Source organism: Oncorhynchus masou, chromosome 4 (assembly GCF_036934945.1).
Source record: "Oncorhynchus masou masou isolate Uvic2021 chromosome 4, UVic_Omas_1.1, whole genome shotgun sequence".
In the NCBI taxonomy this organism is placed as follows: Eukaryota; Metazoa; Chordata; class Actinopteri; order Salmoniformes; family Salmonidae; genus Oncorhynchus; species Oncorhynchus masou.
In genome coordinates this window covers 7200923-7225066 of record NC_088215.1, presented here as the reverse complement: position 1 = coordinate 7225066, position 24144 = coordinate 7200923, and the positions used below count along the sequence as shown (strand labels likewise).

At 44.1% G+C, this 24144-nt stretch overlaps 1 protein-coding gene across 1 annotated transcript; it reads left to right on the top strand.

Annotated features, from left to right (window-relative positions):
- The first annotated feature begins 349 nt into the window (after positions 1-349).
- On the top strand, positions 350-23135 carry LOC135522479 (voltage-dependent calcium channel gamma-5 subunit-like). Its single transcript, XM_064948777.1, has 6 exons — positions 350-655; positions 11181-11420; positions 17274-17360; positions 19823-19963; positions 20588-20733; positions 21119-23135. Exons 2-6 carry the CDS (start codon positions 11225-11227, stop codon positions 21389-21391), a joined length of 843 nt encoding a protein of 280 aa, XP_064804849.1. The 5' UTR covers positions 350-655; positions 11181-11224; the 3' UTR covers positions 21392-23135.
- The last annotated feature ends 1009 nt before the right edge of the window (positions 23136-24144 follow it).

Genomic DNA, 24144 nt, shown 5'->3' with positions numbered 1-24144 from the left:
TTGGATAAATGGCCATATGTCTCTTCTTTGAGGGGGTCATTGCTAAATTTAGTTGGATTGCTTTGTACATTTTATGCACACATAAATACCCTATCATAATCAGCCAAAATGTTCAATAATGATACACAATTAAAATAAATAATTAAAACTTTGGGGGTCGTTGGCTACCCGCCCAAAAACCAAAATGATTTAAATTCAATGGGTTATGACGTTGAAGTCAGCCACAGGCATGTGTGTCTTGAATGTCACATGATGGAAGCTTCGTGGTGGGTTTGGTGCTTGATTGAACAGCTGTGTCGCATTCAACTCACTCGAATCCCGAATGACTTGACGTTAAGGAAGAGAAGTCTATGGATGCCAATCTCGGGACCGTTGTTTTATCCAAAGGAGAGACGTTATTTGTGGGTTGCATTTCGCAAAAGCGAACTCTTTTTTTTTTGTTTAATCAGTGAAGCTTCATAGGCCACATCCATATCCCCAACGGCTGCCGCTGCCCAACTGCTGGCGCCAGGCTGAAGTGGAGTGCGCACTAGTATTGTCCTGCCGCACATCCACTGCATCTCCGCGAGTCAACAGTAGACAAGTGGAGAGCAACGCGGGAGGAACAGTATTGTAAGGATACGAGCGCTTTCCTCGGCGAGACTTCTTTGTGAAGGTAAACAATGTTTATTTGAATTATTTCCTCGACTTTGAAGTGTCTCAGTAGGCAATCCAAAATGTGTTCAAACAGTGCTCTTTAGTTTGTTCGTCTCCACGTGATAGACTATATTGTTTTCTTCACTCACTGCTTTGTAAAAAAATCTCTCTTTTAGAAGTTTAAGCTTATGTGATGTAGGCTCTAGAAGAAGGAAAAAACACATTTAACTGTAAATGTCGAATAATGATACAATTCACACTGTATTATCCATTGTATAAATATCCAAATCAATTTAGTCAGCTATTGAGTTTAATCGGAAGGAGATGGCTATATTATGTGGAGGGAAAACCTTCATTTTCACACTTCCATAAACAACTTTTTTTACCATGTCGATGTGAATACGAACAGGTAGTTTTTACGACAGTGTGGGCACGATCTTTTCAACATGAACTAATATGTGTAAGCATTGGTTTGGTTTTTAAAAGATATGTCTGGAATTGACGTTGTTGGCGGGCTACTACAGATAATTGCAAGCCCTTGCTTTCAAAAGCGATGCGATATTGAACGCATCCCACTTGGTCATTTAATTTAGGTTTAGTGCATTGCTGAAGAGCGAGACCAGGCAGACGTTGGTGGAAAGTGGCGTCAATATCGATTTTGTTTGGTGGTTTGAGTTGTCTGTGATGCTGTAATACGTTTGATAGCATATTTCACTATCGCTATGATCAAACCTGAAACGATCGAAAACTTTCTAAATTTACCTTACTGAATTGTATTAGGATACATGCACGTTTTTCCAGTTCAGGACCAAGGACAGCGATTCGAGGTATTCAAGGGCCAATACAGTACAGAGACCACTTCATCTTACGATAAATGTGGCTCTTGGACAATGTAATGGTTTAGATCAGGGGTGTCAAAGTCAAATGGACGGAGGGCCAAATAAAAAATTTAGCTACAAGCCGAGGGCCGGACTGTTCGAATGTTCATTGAAAAATTTTTAAATGACGCATATAGTCTAGTGAACCTAATTGAACCTACTGAAAACCTAACAAATATATTCCAATATGATCAGATAAATAAAGCAATATTTTCTTATGGCTCTGTCAGTAATCTTTAATTTTCAACAGACACAAAAGACAAATTTGAAAATTGACAACTGGGCAATGTCAGAAATGTCGGTGCTCTCATCCACAGCCAAGGAATATGCAATGAAATCTTTTCCCTTTTTCACAAGCTGCTCTTTTAGATTGATGGACAACTGGTCTACTCTCTCGGCAATGGTGTTTCTGCTCAGACTCACATTTAAAAAGAGTTGCCTTTTTCTGGGCAAACTTCGTCACAAACTTTAATCATGCAGTTTTTGATGAAATCCCCTCCGTAAATGGCCGGGCTGATTTAGCGATCTCTTCTGCCAAAATAAAACTGGCCTTGACAGCAGCCTGGCCTTGTGATTTGGCTTTTTTGAACAGAGCCTGTCGAGATTTGAGGCCTCGTTTTAATTCCTCTGCCTTTTGTAGCCTTTGTTCCATGTCCATATTCTTGTTTTTGTCCGCGTGTTTCGTTTCATAATGTCGTCTCAGATTATACTCTTTCAGTACCGCCACACTTTCTCCACACAGAAGACACACAGGTTTTCCAGCTACCTCCGTGAACATATACTCCGACTCCCACCTTGTTTGAAACCCCGGTTCTCAGTGTCCACCTTCCGTTTTGCCATTTTTGATGGGTATCTGAAAGTTAATTTTACTGTGATGCTGAACGACTGCTGTGCCAATAAATATTGAAATGAAGCAGCCTACTGCTCGGAAAGTGGCGTCAATATCGATTTTGCACCGTTGCATTGTGGGAAATGTAGTATTGGTGCGTGTAAAAGATCTGCGGGCTGCCGGCTTGCTGCGGTCTGCGGGCCGGTTCTAATAATAAATCAAGATCATCCCAGGGGCCGTAAAAAACCTTCTCGCGGGCCGGATGTGGCCCGCGGGCCTTGACTCTGACATATGTGGTTTAGATACTCCTTTGTGTGTCCGTTTACGATTCAGCCTTTGCGCCTTTAGATTACATTATTAAGTCGTCCATTATAAATGTGTAAAGTCTATTTTGTAACATGATCAAATGTGAAATGCAATGCAAATATCCCAAGCACTCTGCACTAGAAAAGGTTGTAGACAAACTTGGCTGAAAGCCAGTCAGTGTCCCGGACCAATATTGGTAACAGCTGGGCCATGAGAAGGACTGAACGGCCAATTTCCCATAAAAAAGCCCAGAAGTAATAGTTAGCGGAAACTTTTAACCAAAGCGTTTCTATAGACCTACAGTGTATGTGACGCATGCAGCCATCAAACCCTGCCTACCTTCCTCCTGCCAACCTGCTAAAGTAGCTGTTGAGTTCTCTGCTCGACTTGTCTGACAATCTTCCGAAGTTCAGCACCTCATAGCTAATACATATTTAATAATATTTTTTTGGGGGGGGGACTGGCAATGACTAAAATGTTTCATCTTAACTGTGGAGGCACTTAAATGAGTGTGCTGGGTGGATAGCACTTTAGAATATAATTTACATTACGAGTAATATGTTAGTCCCTATAGGCACATGCAACTGAATTGAGTGCTCATGCTAAATGAAATGTGCAGATGTTCTACTAATGCATGCCTAGACTAATTAGTCACCGTGTATATCTGTCATAAGGGGCGTTACATGAAATCCATACGCATGTTACTCACATTGGGCCTAATCATATTTACAATCTAAGAATTTGTCAGCAGGCGATATTAAATATTTCCTCTTCTAAAGAGTCACCGTGGAATAGAGTCTAGAGTCACCGTGGAATAGAGTCTAGAGTCGCCGTGGAATAGAGTCTAGAGTCGCCGTGGAATAGAGTCTAGAGTCGCCGTGGAATAGAGTCTAGAGTCGCCGTGGAATAGAGTCTAGAGTCGCCGTGGAATAGAGTCTAGAGTCACATATGACTAATGAGTTGCAGGCAGCCTCGGCCCTCGGAGTACTTTGTAAACACATGACTAGTGGTCTCAGTCGTGTAGAGTTACCTAGGTTAGGGAGGCTAGACAGGGTTCACATTAACCCAACACTTTCCAGAGCACATAGGGGTGAGTTGGACAGCACATGGTAATGGTATGTGTGCTTTAGTGTTATGGGCACGTGATCATGGAACAGTCCCAATCGGTATTGTCCGCCGAACGTCCGATAGGTTAGATTGGGCTGCGTGTCGTTCATGTAGATAATCAACAAAAACAAGGATCAGACTGAGATATTGGGTGATCTTTTTCTTGTGCTTTTAATTGCAGTTGGTTATTATTTACAATCCTGTAACACTTGTGAAAAAGGCGTTCTTGTATGCCGGACTTTCCCTTCGCATCCCCAGGTCATTCCATGATAGTTGTCATAATCAAAGACTAACTAACTGTGTCGTTTTGGATACAACTGAATACAATAAAAACCGACTTTTAAAATTGCAGTTGACAAGTCATAATGAAGTAAGAGAGAAATTAGTTGTTATCTGTCAAGCCTATACATGCCTGTAGTCTGTAGCCTTGGAGACTGGCAGTCATGAACACGGACCAATGTCCTGGCTGCTACCACAGGCTAGTTCACAGCCGATGTACACTGACACTGCGTCAGCATCTGCTTGACAGGGAGCTAATACCACTCTCTCTCTTTCTCTCTCTCTCTTTCTCTCTTTCTGGTGGAGGTCCCATATCACAGAGCCTGCCTCTCCTTGTACAGCCTGTCCTCCTGTCTGTCTGCTTTACACTATTACACTCTCAGCCAGCCTGCCTATGCCCCTGTCTGTCTGTCCGTCCGTCCGTCCCCCCCCCTATGGCACTGTCATAACAACACACTGACTCGTGACTCTTACATGTAAGCGCTGTTTCTTCCGACTGGCCCATGAGCCTATTCGGTCTTCCTTAATGTGGGAACCTTAGTATTGTGCCGCACACAAAAGAGACATGGCCAAGCTAAGTACTTTAAAGAGAGAGCAGTACTTGGTCTCATGACAAAGCCGGAAGAATGTGCCATTTCTCTGGGTGACTGGCTGTGTTGTGCCATTTTCCTCTCAAACGCAATGCATTGCCATGACGTTTGCCTCTATGAGGAACTGTGGGAGAGTTCCTCGTAGCATACAGCTGAGGTATAAAGAGACTCACTTGTGTCTTCATTTTTTAAGTGAAAATACATTTGATCAGATCCAATTATAGATTTCTGACATAATCAACAGTGGAGTGTCATCTGAAAGAATTTGATTTGAGAAAATGACGACCACAGTTCCTCTTATTTTATTTTTGGGATTTGGAGTTGATTGACAGGCTGTTGACAATCTGGCCATGTTTGAAGAGGCGGTAACACTTTATTTAGATAGTCCATCTGTAGATGCTCTACAGATTATCAGTAACATTTCAACTAACTATCTACTATCTCTAACCTGAACCTTAACCCTAACCCTTATTCTAAACTTAAACCCCACCCTTACTGTAACCTTAGAAAGCAGTTGCTTATCAACAGATAGGATGACCATCTGTAGAGCATTTACAGATGGAAAATCGGGACCATACGAATGAAGTGTGACCGAAGAGGCGAGCAGAGACAAGAAACACTGGCTGAGATCTGTCAGGGAGATGCCTTTGGAGCAGCATAAAAAGGCTTGGAGTGAGGCAAGCACTGCTCAAGCATATTAACATGTTCTGACATTAACTGTCCCCAGGCACTCAGTCAGAGTCAGTCCGTTGTTGCCTCTGAACCCTAAAGACTCTAGGCTGGTAAGATGCCCTCTGCAGAGTCTCCAGAGGATTAACTGTTGGGTTGAGTTTGTGTTAAAAAATGAACCTTTTTTTTTTTTTTGTGGAAATTGAAATATTTAGATGGAGGGCCAGTGGAATGTTGTTTTGGGAGCACAGAGGTGAAGTAACATGACCTATATGACATGGGAAAGAGTACTGGGAGTCTGAGTGTTTTGTTGGTCAAGAAGACTGACATATGAGTATGGCTGAGTTAGCACAGCCCTGTAGTGCCTATGCTACTGTATGCTAGTGCTATATACAGGGGCTATGGAGGGTGATGATTGTGGCTAGCTAGCTGCTAGATTCCGCCATGGCCCCATGTCGTGTCCCCCATGTCGAGCCACTGACCCCAGGGCCCTATAGTCCTCTGATGCTGTCCACCCCACTGACCGCCCACTCGCATCAGTGGAACACACAGGCCACGTTACTCTGGAGACGGTGCGTAGCGACATCTGGCCGTCATGGAAACTGGGTCAGTGGCTTTCCCGAAAGGAGTGCACAGACGAATCCTTGAGAGAGAAATAATGTTTAAAAAAAACACACACAAAAAAAGCAACATTTTAGTTAACATGCATTTCTGCTCTGCTACGGACAAATGTTTGAGAAACTCCAGCAGTTACTGTGTTGGATTATAACCAGGTCCTAGCGTGACCATCACGTTCGGTGGTAGGGACCAAGTCGGTTGGGTAATAGAAGCCCAACCGGCTGTTTCATACTGTTGAATTTGCATGAGCTACTATGTTCAGAATGCTTGGTATTAAAATGAGCAGGTATAGCCTATGAGCAACATCCACAAACAGAGTGTCGATGACGTCTAAATTGAGAGAATTCTCTACCAATCCCAAATGACACTCGATCATGACAAGGACGGACGGTGCCTCCAAGCAACCAATGGATAACGCCTTAGCCTAAACATATCCAAAGACTAAACATATACATTCCATATGCGATCCTGACCAGTGACCACCATGAACCCCTTTTTCCATGAGGCTGTGAGAGTTCTGGGAACAGAGTTCTGTTTCATTGCAGGTTGTGTGTGTGTGTGTGTGTGTGTCCCCATCATTGACTTTCCGGCGGTTGTGTTGAAAAATGGTAGTTGTTTTTTGGGTTAAATGGAGGCTGATGAGGCTGGGTGCATGCTAATTGAATGGACAGAGAGAGTACTGACTGACCTAGTTTAGTGGTGATGCAGTGGGTTCCATTCCACTGGAGACAGTTGGATACATGTGCACATCTGCCTAAAAGGCGCTGCGTGGTCAGTCTGACATCTGCTGTTGCCGTACAGCATTTACTGCCATGCGGCCTCCGCAGAAGTCAGAGCATTTCTACTTTTTGCCTTTCGCCGTCAACCAATCATGTCAATGTGGAGCTGTACGGAGCCGTCTGCATTGTTACAAAGTTTGAGAGGTGCACGGCGACGCAGTACGGCGCTTGATTTGGCCTCTGCATTCCTCCGGAGGCTACGCAATTGCGTCACACCCTCCATACGAAGCCTCCGGCCACGTTTTCGGATCAAGCATAAATTGGCTTTGTCGCTGTTAAAATGAACTCCGCCCTCAAGTGGTGAGTGGTGGGAAACACACCACAGAACACACCACAGAACAGACCTGGATCATGTTCACAAAGCACCAACTGGAGAAAAATGAAACGGAACTGGGACGTGTCTAATAAGAAACAATCCTTTTAGTTTTCTATCGCTTGCCTTTATGAACAGAACCCAGAGTAGGTTCATGGTCAAAATGGCTTCAGGTGCTATCAAATAAGACTGTTAGGTTTCTATAGTAATAGAAAATGCTAGACACTAAACAGGAAGTATGGTTCACTAGATTGTCGCTGTTGGGTGTTCATCCACGTATTGGATTCCAGTCACGGAATGGATGTGTCCACCTTCTTCAAAGGTAGTTTGTAAAAAATGCAAAGGGGGACTAAGGGGCTTTTTGGATCTCCCTGCTTAGGCCCTGGAAGCTTTGAACATCTAATGAGACACATTGGTCAATAGACAGTTTTTCTCGGCATAATCTCCGTTCATAATCCCATACGGGCTGAAACAATGTGTGGACTGAATTAGTATTCATAGTAGATTGAATGGGGCCTGTTGATCTCTTTGTGTGTGTGTGTGAATGGACATGATGGAGAATTTCAATGGTTATTGGCTGTGGGTATCCTTTGATCTAATCCGAAAAGTGTGTGTGCAGATGCAATCATGTGTGTGTTATGTGCAGATGCAATCATGTGTGTGTTGTGTGCATTTGTCGATTTAAGTTTCTTGGAAACCAATGACTCACACATTAAACTGTCAAGTTGGACATCATCATAGCTCCCTGTACTCCGCACTGTACCATTGGCATTAAGCCTTTGCCAAGACTGTGCTTCAAGTGGCGAGGATTGGACACAATGACACTCCAACTATTATATATTTGAAATTATAAACTGGGTGGTTCGAGCCCTGAATGCTGATTGGCTGAAAGCTGTGGTATATAAGATTGTATACCATGTGTATGACACAACATGTCTTTTGACTGCTCTAATGACGTTGCGTCGTGCCTAAGAACAGCCCTTATAAGTGGATCCATACAAATCTAGGCAACAGATGATTCCAAAATCAAAAAATCACTAACTACTGATGTTAAGCATTTAATCTTGCTATCCTTTGGGTAGGAGAAACAGACTGCCTTAGGCAGAGAGCAGAGCAAATGGCTCCTCAAAAGGTTGCTACCACTAGGATAATGACATCTGAGGGAATTGGAAATAAGTTGTCAAAGAGATGATTAATATTTCATATTTTAGTTTTTTTCCTTCTCATTTTCATGTTGAGGTAGAGGATATTGTTCTACCCTAACGGCAACAATTTCCCCATGACACTTAGACGTCAACTAGATATACTATGAAACTGCATTCCCACTTCTAACTGCCTGGTATTTTCACTGCAGAAAAGAGAAGTCTGTCTGGATATTTCAGTCTTTTACTTGTATATGACTCAAAGGTCAACAACACCCTGCACTGGTTGCTTTCTCCTGGTATAAGAGTTCATGAATATAACAACATAGAATATCTTTGCTAATAACTTCCTGTGGAAGTAGCTGTTTTGGACACTTTTCATAGAACAAGTTAACAGTCATTAATGTACACAGACAAATCTGTAAAAAAATAAAAAATAAAGTGTCCAAATCCAGTTGAAATAGAGAATCACACACTCCCCCCCCTATTTCCCCAGCCACTTTAATATAGACAGACTATTTCTGACTGATCGCACAAGGACTAATGACGTCTGTACGTCTGTTCGGTCATTATGTTTTGTATCATTTAGTATTCTGTCATTTGGTGCTCTGTCAGTATTGTGATTTAGTGTTCTGTCATTTTGTATTATCATTCAGTGTTCTGTCATTTAGGCGTAGCTTTTTGTCGTCTATCATTTCAAATTCTGTTATTTAGAAAGCTGTAATTGTGTCCACACCAGGAAGTAGGCCTTCCATACATTGAAGCTCAAACTGCCTTGATAGATCTCTATTTCTAGAGGTCTGGTAATGATGCCTTGTGGGTGTAACGCGGAATGAGCGCAATGGGATGCGAGCATTGAATGTTAACCGCCCTATGATAAAACACAGTAGCCTGTCAATGAATGGCCTTGTGCATCACATGCAAACTAGCGCTTCACATGCTAGCGAAGCCACTGGTGTTGAAAGGCTGGTATTAATGTCTAAGTGGACGTGTGGGTCGAAGCTTTACTGAATGGGGACTGATTGGCTACCCGATAATGCCCCTCATTGCTTACACATGCTGGACCTTTGTGCTAAAAAAGTACAATTTGATTGACTGGTGAGTCAATGGTTGTGGCCCTATCACCTCATCTCCTTTCCTTGCTGATAGCTGACGATAGCTGACAATGGAAATGTTCCACCTCTGAGTGAGCTTCATGGCCCAAATGTACTTTTGGTCTGAAGAGAAGGCCTCTGGACCTTTTGCCGTCATCCACTTCTAATTAAATGTAATTGATTTTCTAATTGTCCAAATTCTAAAGTGGTTCATTGGTAATGATGGAATAGGCCGGTGTCATTACATGCGTAGCTGTTTTACCATAGTGAGTCAACCGTAGTGGGAGAGATAACATGTTGCACCCACAGTCACCGAGGTCAGATGAGATATTTACACGATGAACATGCAAAAGCCCTTTACATGAGATACATTAGTCTCATCTTATACATTCGTACCCACATGTTACCGACATCGCGATACGAGGGTTCGTGAGGCCATGTTATCGATATCGTGATACGAGGGCTCGTGAGGCCATGTTACCGACATCGCGATACGAGGGCTCGTGAGGCCAATGTTACCGACATCGCGATACGAGGGCTCGTGAGGCCATGTTACCGACATCGTGATACGAGGGCTCGTGAGGCCAATGTTACCGACATCGCGATACGAGGGCTCGTGAGGCCATGTTATCGACATCGCGATACGAGGGCTCGTGAGGCCATGTTACCGACATCGTGATACGAGGGCTCGTGAGGCCAATGTTACCGACATCGCGATATGAGGGCTCGTGAGGCCATGTTACCGATATCGCGATACGAGGGCTCGTGAGGCCATGTTACCGATATCGCGATACGAGGGCTCGTGAGGCCATGTTACCGATATCGCGATACGAGGGCTCGTGAGGCCATGTTACCGATATCGCGATACGAGGGCTCGTGGCGCAAATGTTATCGGCATCGCGATACGAGGGCTCGTGGCGCAAATGTTATCGGCATCGCGATACGAGGGCTCGTGGCGCAAATGTTATCGGCATCGCGATACGAGGGGTGGCGAAGCCACCCGAGTCGGTGCAAAGAGAGAAAAAACAAAGCCTGATTAGATTGCTATTTCTCTCACACACACTCCCACTCAAACAGCCAGTGACAGTAAACAGACAACTCATTATGTGAAATGGCTGCCTTTTCAACACATCCCCATGCATGCCAGGAAACCAGGCTTCCGGCTAGCGTGGTCTACGGCTACTGCAACCAAGTGATCAGTGTTGCTTATGACTGATGGAGCATCAACATCAATAAGCTGTTGCATAAGTCACACCACCGTAGTGTAAGACTGCTGGACTTTTGCTTGACCGGATCATGTTGTGTTAATCCGATCGGTCTTGACCGGATCATGCTGTGTTAATCTGATGGGCTGAATTAAGGAATATGAGGAGTAATGTAAGGTGTTGGAGCCATTCACAGGCTTCCCCAGCACTATTTGTGGTGTGTGGTTTGGGCCTGGGGCCTGAGGCTAGGCGAGGACAGCCAAACCGACGACTGCAGTTCAAAGTTCAGCTTTTTCAAAATCAGCCCAATGTTCATGAAGCACGATGGTTATTTGAATAATTATTTTTATTTTGAGAGATTAGGCCACCAGGCTATTTTCTAAAATACAGCAAAACAACTGACAAAGTAATACACTAATATAAAAGTACACTGAACTATGATACACCGATTAGTTGTCAGGATGGAAAGGAGAGCAGGGAGGATTACTGGGACATTTGTGACACACTGAGACATGCCTGGCAGGCAGCGCTGCCTCCCAGGTAATGCTCCTGGCTTAAACTACCTACAAGTTTGTCTGGCAATTGACAACTGGGACGCAGGCTTGACCATGGGGTCTTAGCCATTGCCTTACAATTGACCATTAGGACATAATCATGGCCTTATCATTGACTACTGTGACACCGACCACTTTCTATTAACTCTCCACCAACTCCATCCTCTCTGTCTCCCTGCAGCTTCTCTTTCTGCTGGTGGCGCCCCCTGCAGTGGTGGATGTGGTATGACCCTGTGTGGCAGGAAGGTGTTGACGGTGCTGAGCAGCGTGTTCGCTGTGTGTGCCCTGGGCCTGCTGGGCGTCGCTGTCAGTACTGACTACTGGCTCTATCTGGAGGAGGGCGTCATCCTGCCCCTCAACCAGAGTACCGAGTTACGCATGTCCCTGCACTCGGGCCTCTGGCGGGTCTGCTTCACAGCTGGTAAGTTTCTAGTTAGGGGTAGACTTTGCCCCTTAAGTACAGATCTAGGTTCAGCTTAGAGATGCATATGTCCCTGCAGTCAGATGTGGAGAGTCTGATTCATATTTGGTGAGTAGATGTTGCCCCTCTGGCACAAGTGTAAGATCAAGGTCAATAAAATATACATATATATATCTTTGGCTGTCCCTGTGGAGAACCCTTTTTGGTTCCAGGTAGAACCCTTTTGGGACACACAACCCAAAAGGGTTTCCTATTGGGACAGCCGAAAAACCCATTTGGAACCCTTTGGGTTGTATGTACCCTTTCTACAGAGGGTTCTACATGGAACCAAAAAAATGTTATTCTATGGGTCAGCCAAATAACCCTTTAAGGTTCTAGATAACACCTTTTTTCTAAGAGTTTAGTAGTACGGTGCCCCTGGAGCAAATTACTGAAGGACACATTGTCAGATTTTTACCAGCGATCTTTAAGTTACTGGCCCAACGCTCTAACTGCTAAGCTACCTGCCGCCCTAGACGTTGTCGAATCTAGGATCAAGGTAGACGCTGCCCCTTAGGCGTACCTACCAAGAGATTTCTCGTCAGTTATCGTCACAGCTGTGTACATTCCCCCTCAAGCAGACACCAAGATGGCCATTAAGGAACTTCACTGGACTATATGCAAACCATATATCCTGAGGCTGCATTTATTGTAGCTGGGAATTTTAACAAAGTAAATTCGAGAACAAGGCTACCTAAATTCTACCAGCATATTGATTGCGCTACGCGAGGGGGAAATACCCTCGACCACTGCTACTCTAACTTCCGCAATGCATACAAAGCCCTCCCTTTGGCAAATCCGACCATGACACCATCTTGCTCCTACCGTCTTATAGGCAGAAACTCAAACACAATGTACCAGTGACGAGAACCGTTCAACGCTGATCCGACCAATCGGAAGCCACGCTTCAAGATTTTTTGATCACGCAGACTGGAATATGTTCCGGTCAGCCTCAGAATAACATCGACCTATACGCTGACTCGGTGAGTGCATTTATAAAGAAACCTACCCTAACCAGAAACCGTGGATGGATGGCAGCATTCTCGCAAAACTGAGTCCGATCCACCGCATTTAACCATGGAAAGGGGTCTGGGAATATGACTAAATATAAACAGTGTAGTTATTCCCTCTGCAAGGCAATCAAACAAGCAACATGCCAGTACAGGGACAAGGTGGAGTCACAATTCAACGGCCCAGACACGAGACGTATGTGGCAGGGTCTACAGACAATCATGGGCTACAAAAAGAAGACCAGCCACATCACGGACACCGACGTCACGCTTCCAGACAAACTAAACACCTTCTTTGCCCGCTTTGAGGATAATAAAGTGCCACCGTCGCAGCCCGCTAACAAGGATTGCACCCCAAACCCCCCTCCCCCACTATGTGGCTGACGTGAGTAAAACGTGTTAACCCTCGCAAGGCTGCTGGACCAGACGGCATCCCTAGCCGCTTCCTCAGAGCATGCACAGACCCGCTTGCTGGTGTGTTTACAGACATATTCAATCGCTCCCTATCGCAGTCTGTTGTTCCCAAATGCTTCAAGGTGGCTACCATTGTTCCCGTACCCAAGAAGGCAAAGATAACTGAATTAAATGACTACCGCCCCGTAGCACTCACTTCTGTCATCATGTGCTTTGAGAGACTATTCAAGGACCATATCACCTCCACCTTACCGGCCACCCTAGACCCACTTCAGTTTTCATACCGCCCCAACAGGTCCACAAATGACACAATTGCCATTACACTGCACACTTCCCTATCCCATCTGGACAAAAGGAATACATATGTAAGAATGCTGTTCATTGACTACAGCTCAGCATTCAACACCATAGTACCCTCCAAGCTCATCATCAATCTGGAGGCCCTGGGTCTCAACCCTGCCCTGTGCAATTGGGCCCTGGACTGTCTGACGGGCCGCCCCCAGGTGGTGAAGGTAGGAAACAACATCTCCACTTTGCTGACCCTCAACACTGGGGGAAAACAAGGGTGCGTGCTCAGCCCCCTCCTGTACTCCTTATTCACCCACGACTGCGTGGCCATGTCACCCAAAACCCTGACAAACTTCTACAGATGCACAATCGAGAGCATCCTGTCGGGCTGTGTCATAGCCTGGTACGGCAACTGCACTGCCCTCAACTGCAAGGCTCCCCAGAGGGTGGTGCAGTCTGTGTAACGCATCACCGGGGGCAAACTACCTGCCCCCCTACAGCACCCAATGTCACAGGGAGGCCAAAAAGATCATCTAGGACATCAACCACCTGAGCCACTGCCTGTTCACACCGCTACCATCCAGAAGGCGAGGTCAGTACAGGTGCATCAAAGCAGGGACCGAGAGACTGAAAAACAGCTTCTACCTTAAGGTCATCAGACTGTTATACAGCAATCACTAACTCAGAGAGGCTTGCTGCCTACATTGAGGCCCAATCAATGGCCACTTTAATAAATGGATCACTAGTCACTTTATACTATGCCACTCTAAATAATGCCACTTTAATACTCATATCACATGTGTATATACTGTATTTTATACCATCTATTGCACCTTGCCTATGCCGCTCGGCCATCGCTCATCCATATACTTACATGTACACATTCACCCCTTTACACACGTATTAGGTAGTTGGGGATTGTTGGAATACTTGTTAGATATTACTGCCCTGTCGGAACTAGAAGCACAAGCATTTCACTATACTCGGATTAGCATCTGCTAACCATGTGTATGTGACACATTTGATTTGATCATCATAACCCTTAACCATTCAGGGACACTGACCGGTGTTTACTTCAGTTTCTATGTCTAATGACTGGTACCTTCTAGCTGGCCCCGGTGCCAGTCTGTTTCTGTTTTTGGTAAGCGATGACAGGAAGTTGGCGAGGCGGCGAAACAGGCTGGCACTCCAGTCCTGATTCACTAGACCGCCACAAGACCCCCTCTTGAGAGTCAAATGTTCATCCTCTCCTCTCTCCACTCCCTCCCGGCTGCATCCCAATAATCTGTCCTTGAGTTACCCTGTCTACTCATGTTGAGTTATTACCATTACTTGTCCTGTCAACTCACCCTGGCTGCTCTCTTGCTCTGGTACGCTGACGGGGGAGGGTGGGGGGGGAGAATCATGCTCTTCTACAGATTCCCTTTTTCCTTTGTCACTACCCCATGTGTCCCATTGCTGAACTGTTGGTCAGCGCTGGCCCATGCCACTCGTCATTCCAGCATACAACACCTATCCTATTGCGCAGGTCCGTAAACTGGCCCGCGTTAGAAGACGCAGTAGTGACCCTACTAGCCAAGCTAACATTCTCCTTCTCCTCTGACCGTGACAAGCCTTGTTTTCAAGGTTGAGCTAACACTGGCTTTTCTCCACCCCGCATGGTTACCTTGTGCCCTATCACAGGGGTGCTCCTCCACTTCTGACCCTACCCCCCCCCTCACCGCCCCCGAGGCATGCTGGGAGCTTGAAGCAGGAAGTGTAAGCAGGAAGCACTAACTTTCACCCCTTTTCTCTCTTAGCGACGGCAGCTTTCAAAGTGTTTCCGAGCAGTAAACCAGGTATTCACTTCCTCTCTGATGTACTGTACTCTCTCTCCCCCCAGGTAAACTCTGGATACTGAGGCTGACACAATCAACTGTAGCCAGTGCATGAGAATCAAACTAGTGACCTAACATTTACTGTATTTAAAATGCATGCACTTGCTAAGTAATATTTGTGAGGACAATAAACAGGATTTGTTTCTATATTGCCATTATACCAGTGAAGGCTGGTGGAGGTATAAATGGGGAGGACTGGCTAATTCCTCCCTCCACTCCAATCCACTGTATAAAAGCTCGCTTCTCTCATGCCCATGAGACTATGAAGATGTTATGACTAGGGTGCTTTAGTAGTTCTATAGTAGTGCTATAGTAGTTTGCAAACAGGTCACTGATTGAACATGCTTTTTTTAGTCCAGGAGTATATGCTTAATAAGAAGAGGAAACCACCTCATAGCAAGTAAGAAACATGAAGGGGATTTGTTATTGAGTTAGAACAAACTGAAATCGGCCACCTATCGACCGTAGACATTAAAAACAGTAGACAGTGCTGACGTCTTCCACTCATTCCTGTGGACAATTTGAAGCGCGTCATATTGCTGCATGGCACCTCCTCGTAGCCTGCCGGCCCATAATTGTTCTGCGTCAGTACATGGTCCTGTATGACAACAGATGTAGTAGTCAGAATGGCTCCGTATTTGATTAAATATCTTAAACTTGTAGCGGACTTTGAATGAATTCAGAGTGGGGATTGAAGTTGATCCACAATAAAAAAAAATTAGAGCCCAAAACGTCCCCCTCCCCCCCCCAAAAAATATTTTGGGCCCTTCTGGTGATTGGAATTTACATAGGCTTTCTAGGGCCAACCAGGGCTTTTGGCACCGCTAGGTTGCTACGAAGTAGACGACCAGCAGAGCTTGTGACTTCACGCTCCAGACCAGAAACTGGGGGCCTGATTTGGACAAGTAGGGGTACTGTACAAAAGTACAAACACATCCTTTCATTCCACCAAACCATCTAACTATGGTTCACCTGTTCACCAAGTCCTCCTCCTGGCCTAACCAGTCTCCTGAGTGCCCACGCTCATTTTCAGGTACAACGCCGGGAAATGGTGCTCTAATTTTGAGGATGATTTTCTGGGTAGAGCTGAATAGTATTTATGAACACATAGTCTGTCTGAAAGTTGCAGTCTAATTTGATTCCATTTATTATGGAATCATTCTATGGGCTGCGTTCCAAATGACCCCCTTTTTTCCTACATAGTGCATTACTGTGGTCTATATAGGGAATAGGGTGCCATTTGGGATGGGGTAATGATGGCTTAATAAGACTGCGAGGGATCCCATGGCTCTTCATCACTAGTGTTACAGTAATTAAATTATACCAGACTGATAGCAAAGATGATCTTATTGAAGAGGGTTAATTACTGTTAAGACTCTGCAGAGAGAGAGATTCAAGCGCACGCATACGGTAGGCCGTCAATAACTGACTTGCCTAATTAAATTAAATAAATAAATACATGCACACACCATCACCAGTGAGTAGGGTGAAATTAAAATAAGCACTCTTTCCCCACAGGACAGGGTGATAGAATGTCATGGCTGGGTGTTGGAACAAACAAAACATTGAAGAGCTTGGTGTATATTTATACAATTATGTGTCTTACAAAGTAAAAGTAACCGCCTTTCTTTGGTCGCTTGTATCTTCCTCTTTCCTGATCTAACAACCCTGGTGTCGATGTCTGTTTAAACCCTTTAAAACAACACAAGTCTATTCCCAACTCTATGCAACAGTTCTCTTCTGTCTATTCCCAACCCTATGCAACAGTTCTCTTCTGTCTATTCCCAACTCTATGCAACAGTTCTCTTCTATGTCTATTCCCAACTCTATGCAACAGTTCTCTTCTCTGTCTATTCCCAACTCTATGCAACAATTCTCTTCTCTGTCTATTCCCAACTCTATGCAACAGTTCTATGTCTATTCCCAACTCTATGCAACAGTTCTATGTCTATTCCCAACTCTATGCAACAGTTCTCTGTCTATTCCCAACTCTATGCAACAGTTCTCTTCTATGTCTATTCCCAACTCTATGCAACAGTTCTCTCCTATGTCTATCCCCTATTCATCTACAGTCATGCCATTTCATTCCTGCACCATTCCATCAATTAACTCTACTTACTCCCTTTTCTAGCGATGAGCCCCCTAGTGTGTGGGCTTTGTATTCACATGTTAAAGGTGTAGTAAAGGGTTCATAAATGCAGTCTTGTCCTTTGCTTGTGTTGCAGGTGATGAGATGGGCCGTTGTTTCACCGTTCAGTATGTGATGCCCACCAACGTGCAGCTGACCTCTGAGTCTACAGTTAGTGTGCTGAGTAAGTGAAGAAGATTTGTCATACGCTCATCTGTCTCATTTTCCTCTGTTCTGGGGACATATCAAGTGTCTTAGAGTAGGAGTGCTGATTTAGGATCAGTTTTACCTTTTTAGATCACAATATATAAGATAACATGGACAGGCGGATCTGATCCTAGATCAGCACTCCTACGCTGAGATGCTTTAGGAATACGGGCTCTGGTCCCTAGCAGAAACACACCCGTTCTGTTGTGGGAGGGCATAAATGTAGAGAAGAGTTTTTCCTGAATGTATGACCGGGCAAGTCATTAACTATCCCATAACCAGAGTTTTTCCTGAATGTATGACCGGGCAAGTCATTAACTATCCCATAACCAGAGTTTTTCCTGAATGTATGACCGGGCAAGTCATTAACTATCCCATAACCAGAGTTTTTCCTGAATGTATGACCGGGCAAGTCATTAACTATCCCATAACCAGAGTTGTTCCTGATAAGATCACATGGTCAGGAAAAGCTCTTGGCCCAACTCCGAGGCCACCGGACAGACTGCTGTCACTTTAGGGCTCAAGATATTTCTGTTCTTAAAGTCTAAAAATAACTTTGACATGAGTTGAGTAATAGATGAGGGGTATGCCTGAGGAGAGGAAGCACATGCTTCATCGTCAGTCCCCCAGGGTCCATTCTGATCACGTCAAACAAAAGGCATGAGTTTCAATGGAATGTTCTTCCTTTGCCTACGTTACTCACAATTATCATCATGAATAATAGTCAATTCTGTGGACAATGATGCGATACACATGCTGTATGTCTCATGCATATGTCATTCCCCTAGAGACCGAAGGTGCTCATGATGTATGCTTTGAAGCATGGCGTATGCCAGGGGTAGGTAACTGGATTCAGACACGGGACGATTTATTGTTTGAGCGGATGGTTGATTATAATCATTTGTAAAAATGCAAATTGACCACAACTAAGGCCAAAAACAGATTGTATTTGAAAATAACAATAACAATAACTTCATACCTTCATTACATTGAGACAGGATCACATATGTCTGTTTGCCTTTTTTGTGGAAATACTTGAACAAGTTTAGTCATTTAACTCTTTTTTTTTTAATATTTGTTTTATGATTTTCCAAAAACGTCAAAGTTTCTGTTACTAAAAGCTTTGGGGGGGGGGCAAAATAAATTAAACTAGGGCCAATTTTTGGCCGCCTGTTGCCAACCCCTGCCGTATGCTCTGTGTAAGAGAAAATATAAATCCATACAACACAGGCTTGGGATGGACTGAATGAACATAAGGTACAGTAGAGCTACAGTGGTCCTGACTGACACATATCCACAGAATCCACACATCTCCCCCCATATAGATGTATGTTTGTGCTATTCCTGACTTGCCCCTGAGGCATGGCTCATTCCACTCTAACAAGGAATACAGGGGGAGATATGAAACATGCAAGGCCGCAATTTCTTTTGCGAGACATGCCCCTCAGGCCAAACACAGATGGATACACACAGGATGAGAAATGCTCAGACAGGCACTAGGACCATGGAGACACACTGTCAGAGGATAGCTGGCTCTGGGCCTAAAGTGAGGAGAAGATGGGCAAATTAATATTTACAAAACTCAGGAAGCAGTAACAAGACCTGTGTCGCTCTCACAATTTTAAATCATTTGCAAAACCCACAGACCAGACCAATATACTACCGGACTCAATTGTATTAGACACATACTTCAGAAATATTGTGCTGATTGGCCCTATTCTCATACAATTGTATCTAGATGCAATATCCCAATATTGTTTTCCCAATAGTTAAAGATTTGATTGATCCAATGGGATCTCCTGCACTATCCAGTAATTTAACCCATTTAGTCGCTGGAAAGCATATACGGCACTCAGGCTGAAGCATAGACCTACCTCTTTACCCAGGCTATGCATTTTGACCTATGGTCCGCTCCTGCTTCATAGCATAGTTATGCTGGTATGGTTAAAGAAAAATCCAGGGAGAAACCATTCTCACAGTGGGGGTGCCAGCAACATCTTTTTAAATTGAGATGCCTGTGGAGACATCCCAGGCAGTGAAACTACCCCTTTGATGTGTGCAAATGTAATGAGACCAGGAACAGTGGTAGCTATATTGCTCCTTGTTTGTCAGAGACCTCAAGAGAGAAAAGAAGCAATCAAACTGTAGGAAGTTGAGAAAAAGTTCCAAAACCAATTTAACCAGGAAACAAATCTAGTGTTTGCCATATGCCATACACTACTTTAGGGTTATTTTACTCAGTCAATCAAATCACGCTGTGCTTTATCTCAGTGGTTAGAGGACACATTTATTTGACTCAATTTAAACGCTTCCTAGAACACAAGAAGACTCGTCACAATAGATTTGATTTGGGATGAGTTGACACTGTTGACTGAATAAACGAAACACCAAATAAACGTACTAAATTGTATCATCCTTGACTTCCTTCCCCTGTTCCAGAGATGATCCGTTCAGCCACTCCCTTCCCCCTGGTGAGTCTCTTCTTCTTGTTCATCGGTTTTGTCCTGAGTAACGTCGGACACATCCGGCCCCACCGCACCATCCTGGCCTTCATCTCCGGAATCTTCTTCATCCTCTCAGGTAAAATGACCTCGTTTCACTTCTGTGAATGCATTTTTTGTTGGAACAAGAGATCCTTCGCATTGTTTATTGAGTCTAAGGGCCAGTTTCCCCGGACGCAGATTGAACCCAGTCCTGGACTAATAAACTATTTCAGTGGAGAATCGCCATGGACAATGTGTGTTAGTCCAGGACTGGGTTCAATCTGTGTCCGGGGAAACTGGCTCAATATGGTTTAGTTTAAAATCCCCAGGACACAGTCTTTGTTTCATCTATTAGTGAATCGCATGCACAGTTATTTTTGGCATTACCATAGAATGCAGCCCTTGTTACTACGGAACAGGAAATTTGGGTCCTGTATCAGTAATCACACCGTGACAGCTATACTATTTATTTATATTTAAGGGAATGTTGCATATCTGTACAAGTATGCAAATGTATCACCATAGAATTATTACATCCTGCTTATGCATCAGAAATACAGTAGAATCTGTATTCTTCATATCGCTTTCTCTCTCTCGCTTTCTCTCTTGCTTTCGCTCTCTCTGCCCCCATTTCTCTCTCTCATTTTCTCTCTCCTTACTCCCTATCTCCCCCCCCCCCTCTTTCTTTCTCGCTCTCTCTCCATCCCTCCTCTCTCCCTAGGTCTGTCTCTGGTGGTGGGCCTGGTGTTGTACATCTCCAGTATTAATGATGAGATGTTGAACAGGACCAAGACCAACGAGGCCTACTTCAGCTACCAGTACGGCTGGTCCTTCGCGTTCGCTGCCATCTCCTTCCTGCTCACGGAGGTAACTTCCTCCTTGCTTCTTCATTACATTGTAATCCCAAAACCACCCCCATAGTCTAACCTACCCATAGAGCCTATGCATTTTGCTTACAGCTGTCAATGTAGAGTACATAGGGCAGCGTTTCCCCAAACTCGGTCCTGGGGACCCCAACAGGCGAGAGTTTGGGAAACGCTGACATAGGGAATAGGGTCGATGAAGGTCAAATCTTTTACACAATGATACCCACATTCTTAAGTCTGTTGATACAGATCAGCGATTGGGCAATTAACTGTTCCTCATTTAGGCATTCACAGAAAGGCACAACCCTGCAGTTGTGCTATCGTTTGTTGAAGAGGATACTTACGGTATGTTATCCTGCTCCCTTGCATCTGTCATGTATCTCCAGACGGCCGGTGTCATGTCCGTCTACCTGTTCATGAAGCGCTACACGGCCGAGGAGATGTACAGACCCCACCCGGGCTTATACGGGCCGCGCCACAGCAACTGCTCCGACTACTCTGGTCAGTTTCTGCACCCGGACACCTGGAATCAGCGCGGCCGCAGCCCCTCCAGCATCTCCAGCGACGCCTCGCTCCAGATGAACCACTCCCTCCACTCCAACTACCCAGCGCTCCTCAAGTGTCCCGAGTACGACCGCATGTCCTCCTCCCCATGCTGAGGCCCGCGTGAAGCCCTGGAGCCTGGGCGGCGGGTTGCTCACACATCCCCAGGAAGGGAGAGTCTGGCTGGGTTGCTGAGGTGGTAGACTAGGTTGGTCGGTCTAGAGGGTGGCGATTGGGGGGGCTGATGGGGAGGCGCCTAGGTTGTGTTTTGCGGGAGGGGGTGCGTGTATCTTTTTCCACGTGTGTGATGGCTTATTTTGAAGTCCTCTTGTAGTGCACTTTTCCCGAGTTTTGACACATTTGTGAGATGACGACCCCCACAGCCGACCTTCCCTCTCTGGTTTTACTCAAAGTACAGTTGAAGTAGTGATTCTCAATCAGACCTTGTTCACCTTCGCCATACAGCACGTTCTCCATCTTGGTCAATATATAAGCCGATATCTCCCTGGTAACCCAAATAGGACTTCTCTCAACTGTATAACTTGTCAGATAATATTATACCATAAGCGGGGAGATTGAAAGTGAAAGATTGTCCTCTCTTTTATTATTTTATCTTGATTCTATTTATTATGACTGTGGTTTAATCATACTTCCAGAGAAATACTTGTTTATTACAAGTGTTTTTTTTATCAATTTGATTCTTTTTTTCATCGTCCATGGCACGCTCAAACACTGTTGTACTGTCAACGAAGACACACAAAGTTTTTAAAATTTTATTTTAAATTTATTTTTTAAATGGAAAGAAACCAGGAAGCTACTACTACATCCATGGAGTCCAAATGGAGTCCCTGCAGAATTACAGGGTGTACATAATGCAGTGAAAAGGGGTGTGATCAAGGGATGATGAAGCTAAAGGAGAGAGAGAAAAGAGAATAGTGTGTAGGCAATAGTGTGACCATCAGATATGGAGAGCCAGTTTGAATGTAATGTAGATGATGAAGAATGCGGAGTTGATCTAAGCTAGTCCTGATTTTACTGTTAGTAGTGCACCAGGCACATATACGCTTCTGGTCAAAAGTTTTAGAACACCTACTTATTCAAATTTTTTAAATTTTGTTTTACAATTTTCCAAATTGGAGAATAATAGTGAAGACTTTAAAACTATGAAATAACAAATTTGGATTCATGTTGTAACCAAACAAGTGTTAAACAAATCAAAATGTAATATTTCAGATTCTTCAGATAGCCACCCTTTGCCTTGATGACAACTTTGCACACTCTTGGCATTCTCTCAAACAGCTTCACCAACAGTCTTGAAGGAGTTCCCACATATGCTGAGCACTTGTTGGCTGCTTTTCCTTCACTCTGTGGTCTGACTCATCCCAAACTGGAAGGTATAATTGAGAGAATACCAAGAGTGTACAAAGCTGTCAAGGCAAAGGGTGGCTATTTCAAAATATATAAATATATTTTGATTTGATTAAAACTTTTTTGGTTACTAGATGATTCCATGTGTTATTTCATAGTTTTGATGTTTTCACTATTATTCTACAATGTAGAACATAGTCAAAATAAAGAGAACCCCTTGAATGAGTAGCTGTTGTACAACTTTTGACCGGCAGTGTACCTGTACAAGAATTACTGCTCTTTGGAAATTGAGTAAATCACTGAAATGTAAAATGTATATTTAAAACAAGTTTTGTATCAGATTGCATATGCATATAAAGTGTACAGTGACATAGCAAGCTGTTTGCTTTTGGATTCTTGGTTGTGTCCCAAATGGCACCCTATTCCCGTTAGGAATGTGACATTGATTAAGGAAATACCCTGTCAGAAAAAGATCTTAGGTGTTAAATGTGACTATACATTTAAAAACAGTTTTTCCCAATTCCTGACATTTAATCCTAGTAAAGATTCCCTCTCTTCGGTCAGCTAGGATCACCACTTTATTTTAAGAATGTGAAATGTCAAAATAATAGTAGAGGGAATGATTTATTTCAGCTTTTATTTCTTTCATCACATTCCCAGTGGGTCAGAAGTTTTATACACTCAATTAGTATTTGGTAGCATTGCCTTAAACAATTTAAACTTGGGTCAAACGTTTTGGGTAGCCTTCCACAAGCTTCCCAGAATAAGTTGGGTGAATTTTGGCCCATTCCTCCTGACAGAACTTGTGTAACTGTTTGTTGGCCTCCTTGCTCGCACACGCTTTTTCAGTTCGGCCCACAAATGTTCTATAGGAATGAATTCAGGGCTTTGTGATGGCAGCTCCAATACCTTGACTTTGTTGTCCTTAAGCCATTTTGCCACAACTTTGGAAGTATGCTTGTGGTCATTGTCCATTTGGAAGACCCATTTGTGACCAAGCTTTAACTTCCTGACTGATGTCTTGAGATGCTTCAATATATCCACATAATTTCCCTGCCTCATGATGCCATCTATTTTGTGAAGTGCACCAGTCCCACCTGCAGCAAAGCACCCCCACAACATGATGCTGCCTCCCCCATGCTTCACGGTTGGGACGATGTTCTTCGGCTTGCAAGCATCCCCCTTTTTCCTCCAAACATAACAATGGTCATTATGGCCAAACAGTTCTATTTTTGTTTCATCAGACCAGAGGACATTTCTCCAAAAAGTACGATCTTTGTCCCCATGTGCAGTTGCAAACCGTTGTCTGGCTATTTTATGGTGGTTTTGGAGCAGTGGCTTCTTCCTTGCTGAGCGGCCTTTTACGTTATGTCGTAATAGGACTTGTTTAACTGTGGATATAGATATTTTTGTACTTGTTTCTTCCAGCATCTTCACAAGGTCCTTTGCTGTTGTTCTGGAGTTGATTTGCACTTTTCGCACCAAAGTACATTCATCTCTA

What these genes read in the sequence shown, in the direction of transcription:
- LOC135522479 (XM_064948777.1), top strand. Translation starts at nt 11,225, where the DNA reads ATGACCCTGTGTGGCAGGAAGGTGTTGACGGTGCTGAGCAGCGTGTTC. An exon ending in GCGGGTCTGCTTCACAGCTG is followed by an intron (nt 11,421 to 17,273) that starts GTAAGTTTCTAG and finishes CTTGTGTTGCAG; the next exon opens with GTGATGAGATGGGCCGTTGT. An exon ending in AATCTTCTTCATCCTCTCAG is followed by an intron (nt 19,964 to 20,587) that starts GTAAAATGACCT and finishes CTCTCTCCCTAG; the next exon opens with GTCTGTCTCTGGTGGTGGGC.